This window comes from Podarcis gaigeae (genome assembly GCF_964106915.1).
Source record: "Podarcis gaigeae genome assembly, chromosome: 4".
NCBI lineage: Eukaryota > Metazoa > Chordata > Lepidosauria > Squamata > Lacertidae > Podarcis > Podarcis gaigeae.
Window position 1 is genome coordinate 57,786,584 of NC_139677.1, and position 20,921 is coordinate 57,807,504.

General features: G+C 41.0%; 1 protein-coding gene across 2 annotated transcripts; it reads left to right on the forward strand.

Annotated features, from left to right (window-relative positions):
- The first annotated feature begins 4,866 nt into the window (after positions 1-4,866).
- On the forward strand, positions 4,867-20,209 carry MRPL39 (mitochondrial ribosomal protein L39). Of its 2 annotated transcripts, none has more exons than XM_083737203.1 (10): positions 4,867-4,999; positions 9,660-9,866; positions 11,148-11,287; positions 12,197-12,296; positions 13,178-13,245; positions 15,638-15,750; positions 16,764-16,829; positions 17,793-17,946; positions 19,459-19,506; positions 20,084-20,209. In XM_083737203.1, the coding sequence occupies exons 1-10, from the start codon at positions 4,963-4,965 to the stop codon at positions 20,147-20,149; spliced, it is 999 nt and encodes a 332-aa protein (XP_083593329.1). In that variant the 5' UTR covers positions 4,867-4,962; the 3' UTR covers positions 20,150-20,209. The 2 variants fall into 2 exon arrangements, with proteins under 2 accessions (XP_083593329.1, XP_083593328.1); XM_083737202.1 differs by lacking the exon at positions 4,867-4,999 and adding an exon at positions 8,063-8,221.
- Positions 20,210-20,921: the final 712 nt, after the last annotated feature.

Sequence of the window (20,921 nt, forward strand, 5' to 3'; positions counted from 1 at the left end):
CGCTGCTTTTTGAAGGCGCAGGAGGGAGAGAGCTTTTTGCCTCTTTGCCGGACAACAAGCCCGTACCAGGTTTCCTTACTGCATCGACATGCCCCCCTTTTCTCGAAGGAGCTCGAGGTGGCGCACGTGGTTCTCCTGCTCCTTATTAAAGCTCCACAACAACCCTGCCAGGGAGGTTGGCTGAGAGGCAGTGACTGGCCCAGGGAGCTTCATGGCCGAGTGGGGATTTGAACCCTGGTCGCCGCCCATATCTTAGCCCGACACTCTTCACCGCTGCCCCACGCTGCGTCTAGCCTCCCGTTCCATCGGGTATTACAGTTCTGTGGGGGCTTAATTTTTATCTAGCACATCTTCATTTATGTCGTTATAGCCCAGCTTTTCTCCAAGGTGGTATACATGCTTTCTTCCTTTACATTTTTGCCTCACATCCCTGTGAGGTAGGCTGAAAGACGGTGACTGGCCAAAGGTCAGTCCCCCTTTTCTAAGGCCCATAAAGAGAAGCAACAGGTATATATTGAAACAAGCGATCAGGAGCTCCCATTATCTCCTGTGCACCTTCAGTTGTATCCCATTGTTTCCAATGAGCATTCTTGCTGTTCCTTTTAGTACATCCAGCCAGGCAACCCTTTGATGGTCTATCTTGCATCAAAATGATCTCATACCCATTGCCTAGAACACCACCAGTTTCCTTTCATGTGTGTGTGTGTGTGTGTGTGTGTGTGTGGTGCTTCAATAAAGAAAGCAAGAGTGGATTCCCTGGTCCTGGAAGACTGGCTGCAATCCTAACCTCAGTCACCTAGCTGTAAGCTCCACTGACATCAATATGACTTACTTCTGAGTAGGCATGGTCAGGGCTAGGGATTTTAACATGTCAGCAACACACTTCAGTTAACTCTCCAAACATCAGCTCTTGGGAGGCAGCTGTCCAGCTTTGCCATGTGCTGGCACTAGTTGAAGTGCACTGTGCTCCATTGACTGATGGTGCTGGATTCAGTCCCGTGCTATATTAATGCAACATGAGAACATTTCTCATTTTAGAAGCATAAGAAGAGCCTGCTGCATCATCGGGCCAATGACCCATCTAGTTGAGCATCCTATTTCCATAGTGGCCACCCAAGATGACAGTTTGAAACCTGCAATAAGGGTCTGAACACAAGAGCATATCCCCCCTCCCTCAGTATGCCTCAGCTGGTATTCAGCAGCATTGCTGCCTCCAGCTGTGGAAGTAGAGCAGAGCCATCCTGGCTAGTAACCATCAACAGCTTTCTCAATGAATTTGTCCGATCCTTTCTTAAAGCCATCCAAATTGGTGGCCGTCACATACTGTAACAGTACAGTTGTCTTACAAGGCTCCTCCCAATGACTTGTTCATTGAGCGTTCATCCCAATTTGCTTGCACAAAGCCTGAAGTTAGACTATATCTGGTCTTTATTGAGCATTTATCCTGATTTGCTTTTGCAGAGTGTTTGATTTGCTCATTCCCCACATTTTCATTCATTTCCTCAATACTTTTCTAAGTTTCTAAAGTGAGTATGTTGTGCTAGAGAGCATGGATAGCCACTGTGGCATCCTCTTGTTGTTGACAGACTGCAACTCTCATCAGCCCCAGCCAATAGTCAGGGATGATGGGAGTTGTAGTCCATCAGCATCTTGACGGCACCACATTGGTCACCCCTGTACTAGAGCAACAAAGTGCTTTAATCCATTTTAATCAATAATTTAATTATAAATAAGTTTCTATATTAATATTTTAACAACATAAGATATAAACAGGGTGGAATCCAACACTGCACAAACAGGGTTTTTCCTGTGCAATGGGAATTCATCTTCCTCTCCTCCTGCCTATGTGCTTCTGCACACCCTCAAAGCCTGCTCCAGAGGGCCATTGAAACACATACACAAAATCCCCAAACAATAATTATCCCTCTCTGCTGAAAGCAACTAATAAAACCCCAGAACTTAAGAGTGAAAGGAAAACAGCCATAACCTATTCATAGCGAGGAAACAAAAGTTTTTCAGCTCAAGGCCTTGCTAAAGAATCAGGTTTTGGCAAAATGCCCAAAGCCATAAATTGTCTGCCACTTGGAAAAGATTTGGCCTGGATGAAAAATAAAGGAAATTCACTGCTATTGGGTGTTCCTGCACTAAATGATAACAAAAGAACAATGTTTGTTCTTCTCATTGGGGGCAATCTCTTCTCTGTCAAGGGCACTGTTCCCCTGGGGTTAACTTCTCAGAGCCAAAACTGGGCTAGGCACCCCCTTTTATCTCTCCGCCCAACCTCTTCGCTTTCTCTCTTTTTGTCACTCCTTCCTCTCCAACTTTCTGCCACCCACTATTCTCTCCCTTTGTGTTCTCTTCTCCCCTTGTTCTTCCCTCTTTGCCATATACATGGAATCAGGCTAAGGGTTGCATGAAATTGAGCCAGGGGCCACACGCTACCCACCTGCCTTCTATGGAGTAGGTGAGCCTTGACCGAGAGATTGGGGAGAAATTTGATTCAGTTCATATTTAAAGGTGAACCTGCCTATTTCACACGCTCCAAAACAATACATCAGCGAAAAGACAACCAACCATTATGTGAAATTCACACGTCTCCAAATTTGGCAATGCAGGTCTCTACAAAAATGCATGTGGTAGGGTAAAGTGTGCATGAAAATGTATACATTCATGAAAAGAAGGTATAAAAATGCATGTTCAGGAAAGCTGCTTATATTTATTTAAATGTATACATTTGGAGAACTAGGTTCTTTATCACAGAAAGCCAGAGGCTAGGAAAGAACAGCAGAGGAGCAGCAAAAGAGAGCTGAGGCTATGATCCCTGATGGGTCTGTCCTGGTGCACCATGAGAGATAATCTGGGGGTAGTGGTGAAATGACACTATATAGGACGAGAGATACCACTGTCTGAATTTGTCCCCATAAAGATATTTACTTGTTGCCTTCTAACACCTGAGGTGCCATCTTCTTAACCCAGCATGGATCCAATGGATACTTGAAATGTTGAGCTATCTACTCCTGTTCCCGAGACCATAGACTAGCAAGCCATTCCTGCCCTAGCTACACATTAAAATATCAAACCATGCCATTTGGGTTCCTATTGTGGTCTCCATCATGTCATCAGTGGTTGACTTTTGTTATGAGGTTAGTCAAATATGCCAACTGTGGTACCAGCCAAACTGATCAAAGACTGTTGGAACTTGGTCATTTTACAGATTGTATTTGGAGAATTTCTGCATATGAATCTAAGGTAAAAAGCAAATATAATGAACACCTGTTTGTGTATGCACATGAGAGGGTATGTCAAATTAACCCCCCCCCCCGCAAAAATAAAAGTATATGAAAAGAAAAAACAAGTTTTATTTTTTAATTAAAGAAAATCAAATCTCCAAACATTACAATTATTGTAATATAATTCAAATATATAATGAAAACAAACTATTCAAAACAAACTCTTAACCATGAAAAAGGAAGTGAAACCAGGATAATTTGTACTATGGAATTAAGAGGTGCATGGCTAAAAGAAAGCATGCTGGGGGGGGAAATGAAACAATGTCTCTAACAACTATATCAATTTTTCTGCTGGTGTGGCTGTTTGTCTTTTGCCATTCAAGATGTTACATCTCTCCATCATCTTCAAAAAGGCCAATTTATAATTGCTCCACAGATGATTGCAGCTTTGTCCTTCTTAAAAAAACAACCCTCAGTATTGTCCAGGACATAAAATAAATGTTGACATGCAGTCAAAATTTCAAAAACAGTTCTATCTCATGGAAGTTGTGAAGAAGTGGTCTTTACGGAAAGCGTTGGCTTCCTCTGGCTCATGGCATGCAGTCAAATCACAAGGTGAAAAAAGAGATAATTCCTGAAAGAGTAATTTCCATAAAAATAAAATGCTCTGGAATCCAAAACAGCTTCCAGTATTGGGGCTGGAATTTTGTAAGAGATGAAGAAAAATATAGCTCTACTTGAAAGGTCTCATTATCCATGATTAATAGGAAGAGAGTTTAATCCAGCAGTGGATCTACCAACTTTTATCCAAAAGAATGAATGACACATCTTTATAGGTATAGTCTCTTCCCAGCCTGGTCTTAATAGACATTTGTCCCTAGATGACTCTGACAGAAAGAAGATTGGAGGAGGAGGATAAAGGAGAGAGGGAAATGGAGAGGGAAAGTGGGATGCAAAGGGTGGGGAGATAGATACACACACACACACACACAGAGAGAGAGAGAGAGAGAGAGAGAGAGAGAGAGAGAGAGAGAATACAGTCAGCAAGATTTACATACACACATACATATGCTTGTAACCCAATCTTGCTGGCTGTATCCTCATTATCAGAAAGAAACAAAATACAAAAAAATGGCCTCCATCCTTAAGGAAGCAGGAATTCAGTCCTTTAGGAAGCATCCATTGTTCCTTAGCTAGTGCAGAAGCCTATCTTCTTAACTATCTCACTTATAAAACACATAACTTCACAATAGTTGATCCAGACACACTCTCTGATCAATTTCATAGATTCTCATAATCCTCCTCTTAGAGATTGTTATTTATACCAAACAGAAAGCAGCAGCAACAGCAGCTGGAGTTGGGCTGAGAAATGAAATGTCCATAAAATGCTTTCAGCCAACACACAACTCTTCCATCATGCTTTAATATAAAAAAGCAAAAGGAAATGTCCCAGTTGCTGGAAAGGCGGGCTGATGGTTATGTTTCAGAAGTTTACTGGTCACTGCTGTTGGCATGGAGATAACTTAGGTTAAAAGCAAACATGGAATTCTGAGGCCGTGTATGATGTCACAAGCCGGATAAGCTCAGTGGAACTTGATGAAAGCATTTACCGTAAGTGTTCTAAGGTGTTTTTCTGAAATGAAATTAAGACCAGCAACAACTTCTAAAATGGAGCCTTCTAGCAGCAAAAGAAAGAAAAAAAGCTGCTACTTTAGCACAAGCACAAAATTAAATGTTACCCAAATGGAGCCTGCTCCTCCCAAACAATTGTAAGAACCGAATGCATTTTATTTGTTAAGATTGCAAGCTTGGTGTATATATAGGCTGTCACCGATTTACTACACCATACTTCAGCATTTCTCCTCTCATCCGGGGTGAGGTCCATATGTGAGCACCATTTGGGCAGAATTTCCTTAGCAATGTTAGCTAAACCTTCTGGACAGCTGTTTGTGGGCTCCTGTTGAGGATATGCCCCATCTATAGACAGAACAGGAATCCCGCCCTTCTCAAACTCAAATCTTGAAACACTGAACCAGCATACTAGAGTGGCCAAAAGTTAAGTTGAGGAATGAGGGTGACAGGAATTAGGGTATGTGGATACACTTTTGAGAATCCATAATTATTGTTAAAACCACAAGTAAATTTCATTTATTTGAAGGAGGTTGACCAAGATGATTCTTACAAGCATTTTCAAATGATCTGCACCTCAATATATAACCTGGCAAAAAGGATCCTGTGAAAAAGTCTCCATATGGTAACACTTACAGTTACCAGGTCCTGCAAAATAGTAAAAATTAATGTTATGATATGAATTTCCTTTCAAAGCATTAGATGGAAGAGTCACAATATGGTGGGTTAACATCTCCAAGATAGTAGCATGAATCAGGTCCCAAAGTCCCAAATAAGATTAACTCTTTTCTGGGCAAGATATCCAGATTTTCTATTGATCATCTGAATTTGATGAGTTATGAGTTGACTACTCAGTCTGCAAATCATTCTAAACCTCTTCCTCTATGGAAAAAAAATATATACATCCAATATCACTTGTCACAAAGATTACCCAATTTCCCAGTGTTCAGGTTGCTTTAGAAGTTGTTTCCTATTGTGTGATGTTTTATCGTGTTTCCCCAGCCAATAATAAAACCCAATAAATAATAATAATAATAATAATAAATAATAATAATAATAATAATAATAATAATAATAATAAATAATAATAATAATAATAATAATAATAATAATAATAATAAACCCTATTATTATTATTATTATTATTATTATTATTATTATTATTATTACTCTGAGTATATCCCATTTGTGACATCATACAAGATGTTAGAATGCCATCTTTGATTTAGTCTCCATGCCAACAGCACTGAGCAGGAAACCTTTGTAACTGGATAATGATCAGGCCAATTATCTAGCATCTTCAATGTTTATTTTGGTCTCCTAAACTAAGGCTGTGCACATTTATTCCAGCTGCAATGTGTTCCCACCACTGGGGTTTGAAGCCAAGTACACATGATGTTAGCCACATCCATATGTATCCTGTAGTTTCTTGAAACAATCCTGTAGTTTACTGTGTTTAGATGTGTTTTCCCTCAAACTAGCTTTCATCTGATCTGAAAACGTAAGCCACAGTTAAGCTGAAGTGTGTACATTTTAGACAGTCATTATGCATGAGATGACAGCTCCATTGGAATTTGGTACGCGGCAACCAATCAGGTAATGCACATCAAGGGAAGAAATCCTCACCCCCTATCTGGTATGTACAGCAATGTTAAAAAGCAAATTTAAATGTTGCGTGGGTGGAGAGGGGATGACCTCATTGTCTTTTAAACTGCTAATGAGTAATATTGCCTTTGTCTGACAGAGTTGTGTGCAATCTGAAAACCTGCTTCCAGTATTGAAAACTGTCAGCACAGTCAGTGGCGTAGCGTGGGTTGTCAGTACCCGAGGCAAGGCAAGTAATTTGAGCCCCTAACCCGTGGATTTGCGCCCCCTAACCCGTGGATTTGCGCCCCCTAACCCTAACCCCCAGGTGTTGCGCCCGGTGCGGCCGGCCCTCCCTGCACCCCCCCTGCTACGCCACTGAGCACAGTTGATCCAATTAATGGTGTCATCTCACTTGCTGCGTGTGACAATGCAGAAGTCAGATGTAACTGCTTGAATTTACATTCTGATCTGAATATTTATTTTTACCCTTTCTAGTTGCTTCATGCTCTGGATAACATGGAAGTTTTCATATGTACAATGTCTTTGCAGACATTCACGCTATGTACAGTGGCAGACCTTGGGATCTCAAATTTCAGCAGTGCCTTGTGTGATGCCAAAATTCGGTGCTCCCCCACCAGCGCAGTGTTTTTTTGGTGGTGGTGGGTGGGGCACAAGGGGGCAGCTGTACAAACCAGTCAGTGCTGATATAATATATGCCAGGGGTTGACTGAGTGCTGGGGGCACCAGTCACAAAATAGCTGTTGGGGAAAATGGCATTACACAAAATGGCTGCCATGGGGAGCTTGGCACAACACAAAACTAGAGACAGCTGCTCCGGATGCTCCTTGTGCTTACCATGGGATGTCAGCTATGTTCTGCTAGTCCTGGTTGTGCACGGAAAATCAATATTGTGGCGATATCCACAAGCACTGCCGCTGTTGAACAGCAATAGGCAGCATCCTCCAGTACCTGGAAAAGTGGCCACACCACACACACACACTCTCATATTTCACAGAAATGACTTAGATCTGGCACCCTCAATCTTTGGCCCTCCAGATGTTTTGGACTACAATTTCCATCACCCCTGACCACTGGTCGTTAGCTAGGGATCATGGGAATTGTAGGCCAAAACATCTGGAGGGCTGCAGGTTGGGGATGCCTGACTTAGATGGTACCTGCCCATTTTGCCCTATAACTTTCTAGGGTTAGAGACATACTTTTTCTTTTTAAAGAAAGCTCAGCGTCAGTCTAGGGCACCTGAGGCATCCTCGAAAGCCTTTACCGGTGCCAAGGCGCCTGGTTGCTGGTGATCACTGTATGAATAGAGAAAGGGCCTGTTTGCAACCCCTCCGTCTCCTGGCTAGCTTCCTTGCAGCAGCTGCACAGCGGACAGAAATCAAATAGGCATAGTAGCTCTGCCCACTGCTGCACCTCTTGCATTTCTGCCTGTCCAGCTGCAGCTGTCAAAACGGGCTGAAAGAATCGCTCGAGCAGGCGAGAGAGGAGCAGGCGCCTCAGTCCGCTCCTTCCAAACCCATTGACCATGAGGGGCCATTTCACGCGCGCCCTCCGCCTCCAGAAGCTGCGGAGGGGGGGGGGGGGCGTAACGAGCCGCGCTGGGAAAGAGAGGCGGAACCTTTGTTTCGCAGCCGCTGTTTTCCGGAAGGCGACAACTGTTGGTACTCCGCTTGCGCCGGGCTTCAAGGGGCGAAGGATCCGCCTGGCGATGGCTTCTCTTTGGCTGAGCCGCGGAGTGTGGCGAGGCTGCAGCCGGAGTGAGTGCGCCAGGGAATGGCTGGGTCAGGCTGGCGGGTGTGGGGAGAGAAACCTTCCCATTCCCCATTGATTTGCACGGCCCATTTCAGCACGTGGGGAGCTGCAGTGCTTTGCTTTCCCAAGTGAAGGAATGGTGGTTTCCCACCCACCCCTTTGCCCTTCGAAAGCATGATTTATTTATTTTTTGCACGTTGGGGCCTGCTTGTATCTTTAATTTTTAAGCCAAATGAGGTAGGCGCCTCATATATTCCAAGCTGAACCCTGAAGGTTCATAACGAGTTCAGAGGCTGTGAGCTTTGGATCCAGTTTTGCTCTTTGTGGGTAGCGCCGTGGTCCTTTCTCTTCCTCTCTCTCTCTCCAGAGATATTGCAGCTTGGTAAACCTTACGTTTTGCTAAGTTTCAATAGGACGAATAGGAGGTCTGATTTGTGATTAGGGCAGTGTGTGCTGCTGGGGTAGGGCACTTTTCGATGTGGTCTTGTGCAGTATGCAGAAGCTTTGTGCTGTGAGCAGGGTCCATCCTTTTTGTATGTTCTGAAAAATTTGACTGGCATATATATTAGTGGACAGATAATAGTGGCACCCTAAACATTTACAGGGACACGCCTGCCTTTTTAAAAAATGCCTTTTGTTTTGTATGCAAGTGGGAGGAGGAAAAACACTGTGATTATTCCATCCCACAACTTTCAAAGGGTTTGCCATAACTCCTGCACCATTTTTTGGCCTTTGAAATGTATTTTATGTATTTTGTCCAAAGAGCTCAAGCTGGTACATACTTTTCCATTCCCAGTTATGCTCACAACAGCCCTGTATGGTAGGTTAGGTTGGGCAGTGTGTCTTGCCCACGGTCACCAAGTGAGCTTCATGATTTGAGTGAGGATTCAAAACTAGTTCTTCCCAGTACTAGTTCAATTCTGTAACTACTACACCATGATGAAAATTTCCTCCCTTCCTTCACTTACAGCAGTGAATATATTAATAGTAATTTCCTGTACAACACTGATAGCCCTCTCCCTAATGTAGCATGTGGTGATAAGGCTATTAAGCTGGATCAAGTTAGTTCTAGCTATGAAAATATGGATATGTGGAAAGGCCCCTGAATACTGGCACAGCAGTATCGCTTTTAGATCCGACTTGTTGGTAAGGTCTAATAGAATCGTATATTTAAAGAACATGTTTGAACTTCTGAATATATGAAGTACTTTTTTCTTATCTGATTATTCATTATAGATATTGATGGTGAGTAATGAACTTACCTAATCGTTTCAAAACTTGTCAAAGTCTTGTTTACTGCAACATTTTTTGATAATATATAAATTATCTACTATTCCACTTAGATCCTTAGAGCTTGCTTCCAAGGAACTGTTCTGGAATGGGATTGTTTTGTTTACTAAAATGAAGCAATATGCTGTTTGATGAGACTTCTTTTATTTGCAGGGCTTGTTTCAACAGCTCCCGCTCCTCAACTCTCAGTAGCTGAGATTGCTCAGATGCGCAGTGAGCTCTTCACAAAAGAGAAAGAGAGACAATTGTCACTTTATCCACGAATTGAGAAGATTGAAGTTAAATATGTTGGCAAACCTAATCCAGGCACTTTTTTAATAATGAACAAAGGGCTTTCCACTCCTTACACTTGTGCTATGCGTAAGTACTTGCAAATGGAGGGCTGTAGTTATGTCACCCTTAAGCCAAATGGCAAATCAAAACCACACTTTTTAAAAGATGGACAGTGCATCAGCTAATCTTATCTGAAGAAGAATGTCCTTGTGATAAATGTTCCTTTTTTGAGTAAATCTAGTTCACTGTTCCAAAGGTAGTACAATCAGTTCCATTACCCAGTTGCTCCTGTATCCCATTCAGAAATCTCTCCTTCCATAGGTTATTCCCATCCCTTTATATTTTATCATCTATTAATGGGGCCTAGCAATCTGGTACAGTGGTGCCCCGCAAGACGAATGCCTTGCAAGACGAAAAACCCACTAGACGAAAGGGTTTTCCGTTTTTCGATGCGCTTCGCAAGACGAATTTCCCTATGGGCTTGCTTCGCAAGACGAAAAGGTCTTGCGAGTCTTGCAATTTTTTTCGCTCCCCCCTTTTTCTAAGCCACTAAGCCGCTAATAGCCTTTTAGCTGCTAAGCCGCTAAGCCTTTAATAGCCGCTAAGCCGCTAAACCGCTAATAGCGCTAATCCGCTAAGCCGCTAATAGGGTTGCTTCGCAAGACGAAAAAACCGCTAGACGAAGAGACTCGCGGAATGGATTATTTTCGTCTTGCGAGGCACCACTGTATGTTGAGAGTAGAGGTCCCCCCCCCCCTTTCATGGGCCCCCATTCCTTTAGGAGCAACCTGCCAATGGAAGACAGAGCCACTCTTTCTGTCTCTCACTTTCAGGTGTTCAGTCTTTCTCTCCTGCATCCTATTCTTCCCTGCCCAACAGGTTGCTTGCATGGGGAGGCAGACTGCTCTTCCAAGGACTTGAATGATCCCTTCCAGGTGGTTTTTGAAATTAGGCTGAGGTCTAGTGGTTTCCTACCCTTGTTAATCTCCAACATTGTTAGTTCCACCTTTCCCTGGCCATCAAAAGGATGCCTGCCTGATTATTAATTTCACATCTATCAAGAATTCCTAACAAGCTAAGAAGGAGCAGTATGCTCCATCCATCCAATTTCTTTACAACATTCTACAAGATGATCTAAAAAAATAAATAGGCTGATGAGGTCCTCTCTTTTCTGTTATCCCAAATGTTTTTGAGCTCTGATAGTGTCTGACAGTAAAGACTGAGCAACAGCTGGTCCATGGAGAATGCCGCTGCCGCTCACTCTTTTTTAATTGATGGTTTATTGTCTGGCTGATTATTGTAAACAAAGTACAACTATACTATCACTATTATTTTGCTGTACTTTTTGTACTTTTTCGCCTTTCCTAGATTTAAGTGAATGGCACAGTAAGAGATCGGTACTTGCCCTTGTAGATGGACAAATCTGGGATATGTACAGGCCTTTGACTCGCTCCTGTGAAATTCAGTTTCTTACTTTCAAAAGTGAGGACCCGGAGGAGGTGAACAAAGTATGTTTGTACCATTTTTCTTCATAGTGTTTTCTTCCCTTTGAGTTGAAGCTTTTTTCGAATAAAACCTAAGGAAGGGAAGGATGTGAATCTTGTGTGTTGAATACAAGCACAAAGATGAGGGCAGAAAATAATTGGTACATAGTCATACATGGTTACTCATTATGTATTAGTCAAAATATTTGGCTTCCTGGTTTTCTTCTATTTTTAAATCACACACTTCTGTAGTACATTTATATCTCTTTCCACATAACTGCATAAGCAATGCTCTTCTTGTTTATAGTTGAACAGTAAGAAATGCAGGCCAATAAGGGTTGAATCCAGAATAGCTCTTTGAAATTCTATTTTACTCTGAAAGAGGAAGGCAGGGAAGGAAACTCCCCCAATTTCTCCTTTACCCTGTGTGTCCTGGAAAGCTCTTCAGAGAATTGTGAGACCCTCTGGAATAGTGTGGGAAGCAGCTTGAGGAGACAGGAAAAAGGAGGAATCATTGAAGATCGCTTTCTCCTTTTCCTCTATCAGAGAGTCTCTGTTGGATCTTGGTGTCTTCCAAAAATGGAAAGAGTCTGGCCATTCCTGTAATGGGAAATTCGGATCCTACCATATAGCAAACAATTTCTGGAAAGATTTTGTATGTGTGGCTCTGTTCTAGAGGGCTTCATATCTTTCAACAATTACTAGTCCTACACAGTACATGAAAATGGAGGACAGCTCTACTCCTCACATTTCCACTTCTCTACCACAAGCAAAATTTATGTCAGAAGTGAGGTGGAGAGATATCCATGAATATTAGCAGCTGTCTTCTTGCATCTTTTGTGACTTTTACGCTCTGATTTCACTTGAAGCAAACTGTCTTGGCATAGCATGATGTTAGAATAAATAAAGTTTGTTTGAAATCCTTTGTTGCAGGCCTATTGGCGCTCTTGTGCTATGATGCTGGGCTGTGTATTAGAACAGGCATTTAAAGATGAATACCCAGTCACTCTTGTTAGAGCTCCGGAAGTGCCAGGTACATGTTTTGCTGTTGCAAATTTTTATTGTTCTTGAAAGTTGATGAATTGTATATTGGAACACATGTAGAAGGTTCTTTGATTAAAGGTCTGCTTAATTTATGCATTTCAAAAGCTTTGGCAATTTAGAGTAATTCTAATCTTGTAGGAGTGGACTTCCCCATCCTCTCCCCAGCCCTGTAGTGGCCCCTTGCCCTGTGTGAGGAGATTCGGGGAAAGAGAAAACTTGTTTCGCAAATGGATCAAATAATTTTTATCTGTTTGCCTCATTCATGACCATTGCCATATCTTGTAGCAGACAATTCTATAAGTTAGTTAAAAGTTGAATGACGAAATACTACTTAGCTGTTTGGAATCTACTGTTAGTCAACTTCATGGAATCTCAGTGTAACTTACCTCTGATAAAAATGGTAGAAAACCTAAAAGGTCTGAGCAGATAAAAATGCTTTCACCTTTGCTGAAAAGAGAACAACACTGACACTGGAAGAACCTCCCTGAAAAAGGACTTCCAAAGATGAAGTGCAAGTGTAAACCCTTTTCTCCAGTCACCAGAAGGTGGTGAAACTCAGAGCAGGGTGTCAGAGGTTGACCTTAATAGCTACCCAGGTTTTATTTATCTTTCCTGTAGAGAAAATGCCCCACTCCCTATGGTCATTGTGGTTGCTCTCCTCTTTTCCTACTCTAGGCTATTGCTACCCTTTTTAGACGGTGCAACCATAATCATACCCAATATTTGGCTGCACCATAAACATGTATATGAGCATTCCGATACTGTAGGAAGCCCCATATGTTGGCTACCATTAGGATTGCAAAATAGGTTTAGTTCAGACTTAACTTCAAAAATTACTTATTTTCTTTTGGATCTTGACTTGCCATGCAGTGATATCTGGAGCTTTTTGCTACGATGTAATCTTGGACAGCAGGCTGGACGACTGGAAACCAACTGCTGTAAGTATGATGATTCACTAGACATGTTCCAGTATACTCTTTATTTGGGGGATAATTGGTTATTCAGTGTTACAAAATACAGGGAAATTTTCACCAAACACAGATCTACTTGCCGGCAAATACTGTCCAGTAGATGTTGACTAGGATGTATCCAACATTGCCTGTTCCTGAGCAGAAGAGAGTTCTGCTCGTGCATCGGGATTTCCTCTTCCTCTCCTTTCCTCTTCTTCATGCCCTTAAAATCTGCTCCAGAGGAGTGTGGGACCCTCTGAAACAAATCTTGGGGGCACATAGGATGCTTGAAGACGGAGGAGAGGAAGAGGTGAGAGGAAAGCTGCTTATGCATTGTTGGAGTCCACCCTGAGTTGGCTGCCACCAGCAAAGATGACTCTTGCCTATTTCCTTCTTCCATCCCTTGTCTCTCATCCCCTGAAAATCTGTTCCAAAGGTTCCAAAGCAATATGAGAGACAGCACAGAAGGTTGCAGGATGGAAGGAGAAATAGGTGGAAAATGCTTATTTCTCTTCAGCACATGGGGTCTTCTATTGGATCTCAGTACCATCCATGAATTTCAGAAGCTCTTCTGTTCACAGAAGTCTCCTTAAGATCCAAGCCATAGCACTGCATTCAGGCTTGGAGTCACATCTTGGGGAAATTTAGGTCTGCATTGGCAAAACTTTATTTAGGATAGTCCTTTTCCAGCATACCTGTTATTGACTGAGCAAAATAAGGCATCTTGAATTACTCAAGCGTTTGTATTATATGGTGTAAGGCAGGGGTATGCAACCTAAGGCCCGTGAGCTGGATGCGGCCCAATCGCCTTCTAAATCCGGCCTGTGGTCCGGGAATCAGTGTGTTTTTACATGAGTAGAATGTGTCCTTTTATTTAAAATGCACTTCTAGGTTATTTGTGGGGCATAGGAATTCGTTCATCATCCCCCCCCCCAAAAAAAAAAAATATATAGCCCGGCCCACCACATGGTCTGAGGGACGGTGCACTGGCCCACGGCTGAAAAAGCTTGCTGACCCCTGGTGTAATGATAGCAGTATATTGTGTACAGGAATATATAGGGTATATTCGTGTATACAAGGGTAGCAGTATATTATGTAGAGCATATTGTGTACAGGGTATTGTGTTTGCGCATGTACAGGAAGTGTGTGTATGTATATGTAAGGAAACACAAGTGGACTGGTTGGATGCTAAAATGCAATCTTTCCCCAATCTCCAGGCAGTTTAGACTACAAGTCTCATCATCTCTGGCCATTGAGCATAGAGGCTGGGACTGAAGGCAGTTGGAGTAAGCTGAGGAATAGGGAGGCTCATCTATTCCTGTTACTGCTCTGGTATTTTCTCTAATTGGTGATAACCCTGTGGATAGCTCAGTCAGTAGAGCATGAAATTTAAAATCTCAGGGTCGTGGCTTCAAGCCCCATGTTGGAAAGAAGATTCCTGCATTGCAGGGGGTTGGACTAGATAACCCTTGTGGTCCCTTCCAATTCTATGATTCTAAGCATTAAAAGAAATGGATTTTTAGACCATTTTCGTACACATCTAAATAAATGCAGAAATGAAAAGGTCTCCAGATAAAGATCAAAATAGCTATGCCTCATTTTGTAGTGTGCACAGTAAAAATGATTCTCTAGAAATGATTCCTCCCCTTTTATTTGTATTAGTTTCAACAGTGAAAATGAGAATTAATTAACTACAAATTAGTCTTTATAAACTGAGATTGACCTTCCCATGCAAGAGCTTGTAAAATAGAGAAGGTCTATTACAGAGCTTTCTGAACTGTCGTGTCACGACACATTTGTGTCGGCTGCAGTGTGTAGGTGTGTCGTGCGAACGCTCCTGCGCTCCTCCTGGGGCTGGAAAGGGGTTAGTTTAACCTCCAGTTTGCTAGTAAAACTGAATTACCATGTCACAAAATGATGCATATCTAAAATGTATGTCACCAACATGAAGCGTTTGGAAAGCTCTGGTCTCTTATTTAATCCGTAAATGCAGTTTCAGGCTGGTTCCAAAGTAACTACTATTCGCCTTCCTTGGAAGTAAGGTAGTGAGAGCACTTTTCATGGGTGGCTGTAAAACTAAAGAAGCTAAATAATTTTACAGTCTATGGGGGTGGGGGAATGAAACATTACAACAAGGAAAAATCACCAGGAACAGTTAATATTTACTATCTGTTGTCTCTATATTGCATTGTCTTGCCTTACTCCAAGGCTGAGCATAGCCAAGACTTATCCTAATTGGTTTGGCCTTGGAAAATCCACTGGAGGATGAGGGCTAATCCTTACATAGCATGGATTTCAGTCATCTGAGCAAACTTGCATTCTGTATTTCTTGCTTGTCTTGTTGATCTGTGTATACATACATTTTTTCTTCTTTTCCAAGGAAAGTCTCCATTCTCTTACAAAAGACGTTAACAAACTAATTCATAAAGACCTTCCATTTGAAATGCTGGATGTTGATGCAAAAGTGGCGCTTGAAATTTTTCAACATAACAAGTCAGTATTACCATATTTTGTTTAATAGCACATGTTGTTTAAAAGCAGGCCACCTGTATCTTCTGCTGAAATTGTGTATTGTTTTCCATGAGATAGTTTTATATATAATTTAAATGAGTTTTAAAGCTAATCCAATTGGTTACATTAAACAATTACAGTGGTACCTCGGTTTACGAACTTAATCCGTTCCGGAAGTACGTTCTTAAACCAAAATGGTTCTTAAACCGAGGCATGCTTTCCCTAATGAGGCCTCCTGCCGCCAGTGCCCTTCCACCATTCGGATTCTGTTCTTTGACTGAGGTAAAGTTCTCAAACCGGGACACTACTTCCGGTTTTGTGGAGTTCATAAACTGAATTGTTCGTAAACAGGACTGTTCTTAAACCGAGGTACCACTGTAATGTTAATTTTCAGCTACTAAGGTACTGACCTGAAGTTTTTCATCATTTTTGCCAGTAGATGGCACTACAGTTGCTGGTAATTAAAGCAAAGTGGAACAAGTCAGATCAACCAAGCAGCCATATATGTCATGCATACCTGTGAGAGAGCTTACATACGTAACTTATTTTTTTGCTGTGTAGTAGATAGTCTAGATTAATCTACTACAAAGAGTGTTAATGAATATAAGTAAAGGGAGATGTGTTGTCTAAGAGAAACAATGTGCTTAAGCCTGAATGTATAGGCATCTATAATGCTAGAATATTGTGGAGCTTGAAATGTATCTGAGTTAACTTCACTGTCACTGTTTGTTGTGGATTTGAGTAGTTAACAGGAGGAAGCCATCTCCTACTGCTTACCCAGGACTGGCGGACTGTAAGAAAGATGCTCTTTTGGCAATTTCTTGAGAAGAACTCCTTGGAAAGAGGGCGGTTGAACCTAGTAGTTAGGAAGGAAAAATATAAGGTTATGAATATGCAAAGAAGTGTGGCATAATGTGTATTCTTCCAGTTTGGTTATGATCTTCCACTTTATACCTTGTGATGTTGAGTTATGAGCCTCTTTTCTGGTTCTGTAGGTACAAAAGGGAGTTAATTGAACAGCAAGCTTCACAGAACTCTGAAAGAATAGTAAAATTGCACAGGTGAGCAAAATCTTGTTTGCCTTTGTTTCATAACTAGGATTACATATAAATATAGACAGAGAGGATTCCTTGTAACTGTGAGCTACCTGTCATCAAGTCACAAAAATGATTTGAACTTCCCCAGATACAATGAAGGTACAACTTGTTTAACAGCGTTCAGTTGTATTCTAGTCATGGGGTGAGACTGGGGGATATTTTACATTGAAGAGCAGCATAGAAATGAATCACATTTTAAATGTGTTTGTATGTAATACAGTGGTACCTCGGGTTAAGAACTTAATTCGTTCTGGAGGTCTGTTCTTAACCTGAAACTGTTCTTAACCTGAGATACCACTTTAGCTAATGGGGCCTCCCCGCTGCCACCATACCACCACCGCGTGATTTCTGTTCTCTTCCTGAAGCAAAGTTTTTAACCTGAGGTTAGCAGAGTCTGTAACCTGAAGCGTCTGTAACATGAAGCGTATGTAACCCGAGGTACCACTGTATTCAGTACTTGTGAGTTGGATCTAGAGTTCCAAGAGCAGAGTTCTGCTTACAGGATAGGGAGCTCTCGGGCTTTGACTTCTTCTGCCTAGAATGTTCAAAATGCCTTAAACTGACTTTTAAAAATCAAACTGCTACATGTCAGTTGTCCTATTTACTAGATTCCATAGGCTAGGTTTATTATGGTGTTACCACAATAATCTGGTACCTTCCCTTTTGGGGTTCCCAAAAGATGCATCTCCTCTGTCAATGCAGGTGACACAGATAATAGCACATTTACTTCTTGGTTCCTCCTATAAACAGCTTCACCTATAAACAACATCAGGTTTTCTAAAAGAACAGTTCTGAAATCTACTGACTATTGGTGCATCGCATTGGCAGGACTTTTGTTTTGCAGTAAATGAGACAAATGTTTGGTGGAAATACACTTTTTTAAAAAATTAAAGTTATTAATCTTTCTTTGTTTTTGCTTTCAATCAGGTTAGGTGACTTTGTAGACATTAGCGAAGGTCCGCAGATTCCCAGAACCAGCCTATGTCACCAGTATGAGGTGACAGCTGCTCATAATGTTCCAAGCGCTAAGTCTGAGCTTATGCGGAGATTCCAGGGTCTCTCTGTTCCAATTTACTTAAAGGTAAGTCATCAATTTGCTTATAGATATTTGTGATTGAAGTAAGGAACATAAAAGATGCTTGTTATGTGGATGTGTCTGTCTTACTTTTTTCCCATGATCAGGGCTTCAGTATAAGGTGCGTTAGTAGCTTCAGTTATCCCATTAGACATGAGATATAGTACTTTTAGTTCCAGTGTGTAGTTCCACTATTCTTTTTTGTAGAATAAGTAGAAACTCATTCATTAGAAACCTGTAAATTATAAATGGCACGAAGAGGAGGAAACCAAAAATTGTTATACAGCAGTCATAGAAGTGCTGTCCCCCCCCCCCCCCACTGTTGTGGAATTACAAATCCCATCACCCCTGACTTTTGGCTGTGCTGGCTGGGACTGATGGAAGTCCAACAACATTGGAGCATCCTGCCCCCATTAAATGGCTTGATTTTTTGAGTTTTGTCATAGGGAGCCTTCTTATGTTAATTACATTTCTTTTTAACTTAATTGTTAGGTTTTTGTTCTTTTTTTTAAGGGAAAGGCTGGGCACAAATGTTATTTAATTAATTAAAGAACAGCTTGAATCACTTTCAGTATATAAATATAAATTTGACGTAGAAGACCATCTGTTCCTTTTAATGAAGAATAAAAAGCAGCACAGCCTCTTTAAGGTTCCTAACCTAGATGCCCTCTGCAGCAGATTTTGGGTGGGGGGCAGGCAGGGAGGGTATGAGCAGAGAAGAAGGGGAAGTCCTGTCACACAGTTGAAATTCTGTTTATGTGATGTTGGATGCTTCCCTAAAGGGGTCTGTTTCCACTTCTCCAACCAGACCATTTAATACTATTTGTTGGTTGTCCATTTGCAACAGTAATTAGATCTTTCTTGTATAGCGTAGAGAACAACCTTGTTGTTAAACAGCATGTGTGTGTTGAATCAGTGCTCCCTTCGCAGTTTTTGTCAAGAGCTGAAATAAATCTCTCTGTACATACTTAAATAAATTTGTTACAAGCATGTGCTTGCATTTAGGAATCATTTTATGTCCACACACAAACACACACAAGCTGTTTCTATTTATTTGGGGTTTTTAAAAACTCAGTTTACAAAGTCGCTTACAAGAAAAGGTAGCATGATGCAGTTGATACAGATATTTGAAAAAAAAATTGATACTCTTATTCTGGCATTTAAAGTTAACTTGTTGCTTACTTTCCTTTTTTACATTATATTTTACTAATAAACAAAATAAACCAAATACAAACAGTATAAAGAAATACTGTTACACTTTAAATTTTATCTTGCTAAATCATACTGGAGAAAGCCATTGAAATCAGTGGGCTTAATTTAGTCATGGCTAACTAGTCCACTGATTACAGTGAGCCAGCTAAGAGTATGACTAAGTTGGATAAAACCCTCTTGAGTAGTTATTGTGAAACTGTAGTGATGGAAGTTCTTGTCAGAGTAGTTGTTGTCATAGGCCATTAAAGTAGACATGGTAAGACATCTGTCTGGCTATATACTTGACTGCACCCTTTCACATTCCAGCTTCATCACACAATATGGCACAGGTTGCGGGAAAGGTCTCGAAACCTAGTAAGTCTAGTTGCATTATTATTATTATTATTATTATTGCAATTTGAATTGTTGACATGCTATCTTTGGGTATTTAATGTTTTATTTCTCAGAGGGCTAAGGATCAAATGTATACAAAAATGCAAATTTTAAATTATCAGTTTTACATGATCCACATTAGCCCATCTGTTGAAAGTTTTTCTGCTTATTTGTACAACTTCAAAAAGTATGGGAACTTTGCTTTGCAATCCCAATTTGCATATGTAACTAAAACAGAACTGTAATTTCCTCCAATATGGTGTGTATTAATAGAACAGTTTTCAGTGAGAAAGTGTTAATGCCTTAAGATGGAGGAAATTAGCATTTCCCAGGGGAGGTAAAAGCTATGCTGTGCCTTTGCCATTCATACATCAGATACCACAGTTTTGTTGAGAAATCTCCATGTTGAGAATAGAGTGGCTGCTAATAGACTGGTAGTTTAATATGAGTGCTGTGTTTCTTCACTTGCTCTAAATGAAGGAGCAAGAATGACTTGGAGCTGGTGCAAGTAGCATATGAGAATATATGCTTCCAGTAAATTATTTACTGTGTTTTGCAGGTCAGTGAAGACAAAATGAAAGAAGCAAAAGATGAAAATGAAATTTCAAATACTGAATCAGCCTAAGTCTTTCTAATTTGCACATGGGTAAAACTTGTCAACATTAAATTGTGTTTTCTTTGTAAAGTACCATTTCATTATTCAGTCAATCCCCCCAAAAGGACTTCTGACCGTAGGTTTTTATGGACTCGGACAAAAAAGCATTTGTTGGCCCTTGCTCCTACTTCATCAAATCAGAAGTAAGGTGTAAACATAAATGAAAGTTTTACAGATGGGAAAGTTCACTGGATAGCTAAGTTGGTTAGAGCACGGTGCTGATAATGCCATGGTTGCAAGTTCAATCTCCATATAGGATAGCTGCATATTTCTGCATGGTAGGAGGTTGGACTTGATAATCCTCAGAGTCCCTTCCAACGCTACAGTTTTATAAGTCTATGTGCTGGCACACCTGCAAGCTTCCACTAAATTATGCCAACAGGATTGCTGCAATAGGAATTGGGAAAGTTGGTTTCAAATCCAGTTAGATAATGATGTCGCCTCTCATCTATAATGTCTGTCCATAGCCTGTAGTCTTAGCACATTTTACAGTTGATATGTACTGGGTTATGTATGTATTTTATATTATTATTATTATTATTATTAATAATAATAATAATAATAATTTTTTAAACTTATACTCCGCCCTCCCCGGCCAGAGCTGGGCTCAGGGCGGCTAACACCAATAAAATCACAATAAAAACATAATAGGGGAAAACAAAACAAAAACAAAATAATTTAAAATACAGGTTAAAATGTAATTTAAAATGCAGCCTCAATTTAAAAGTAGCTGATAAATCAA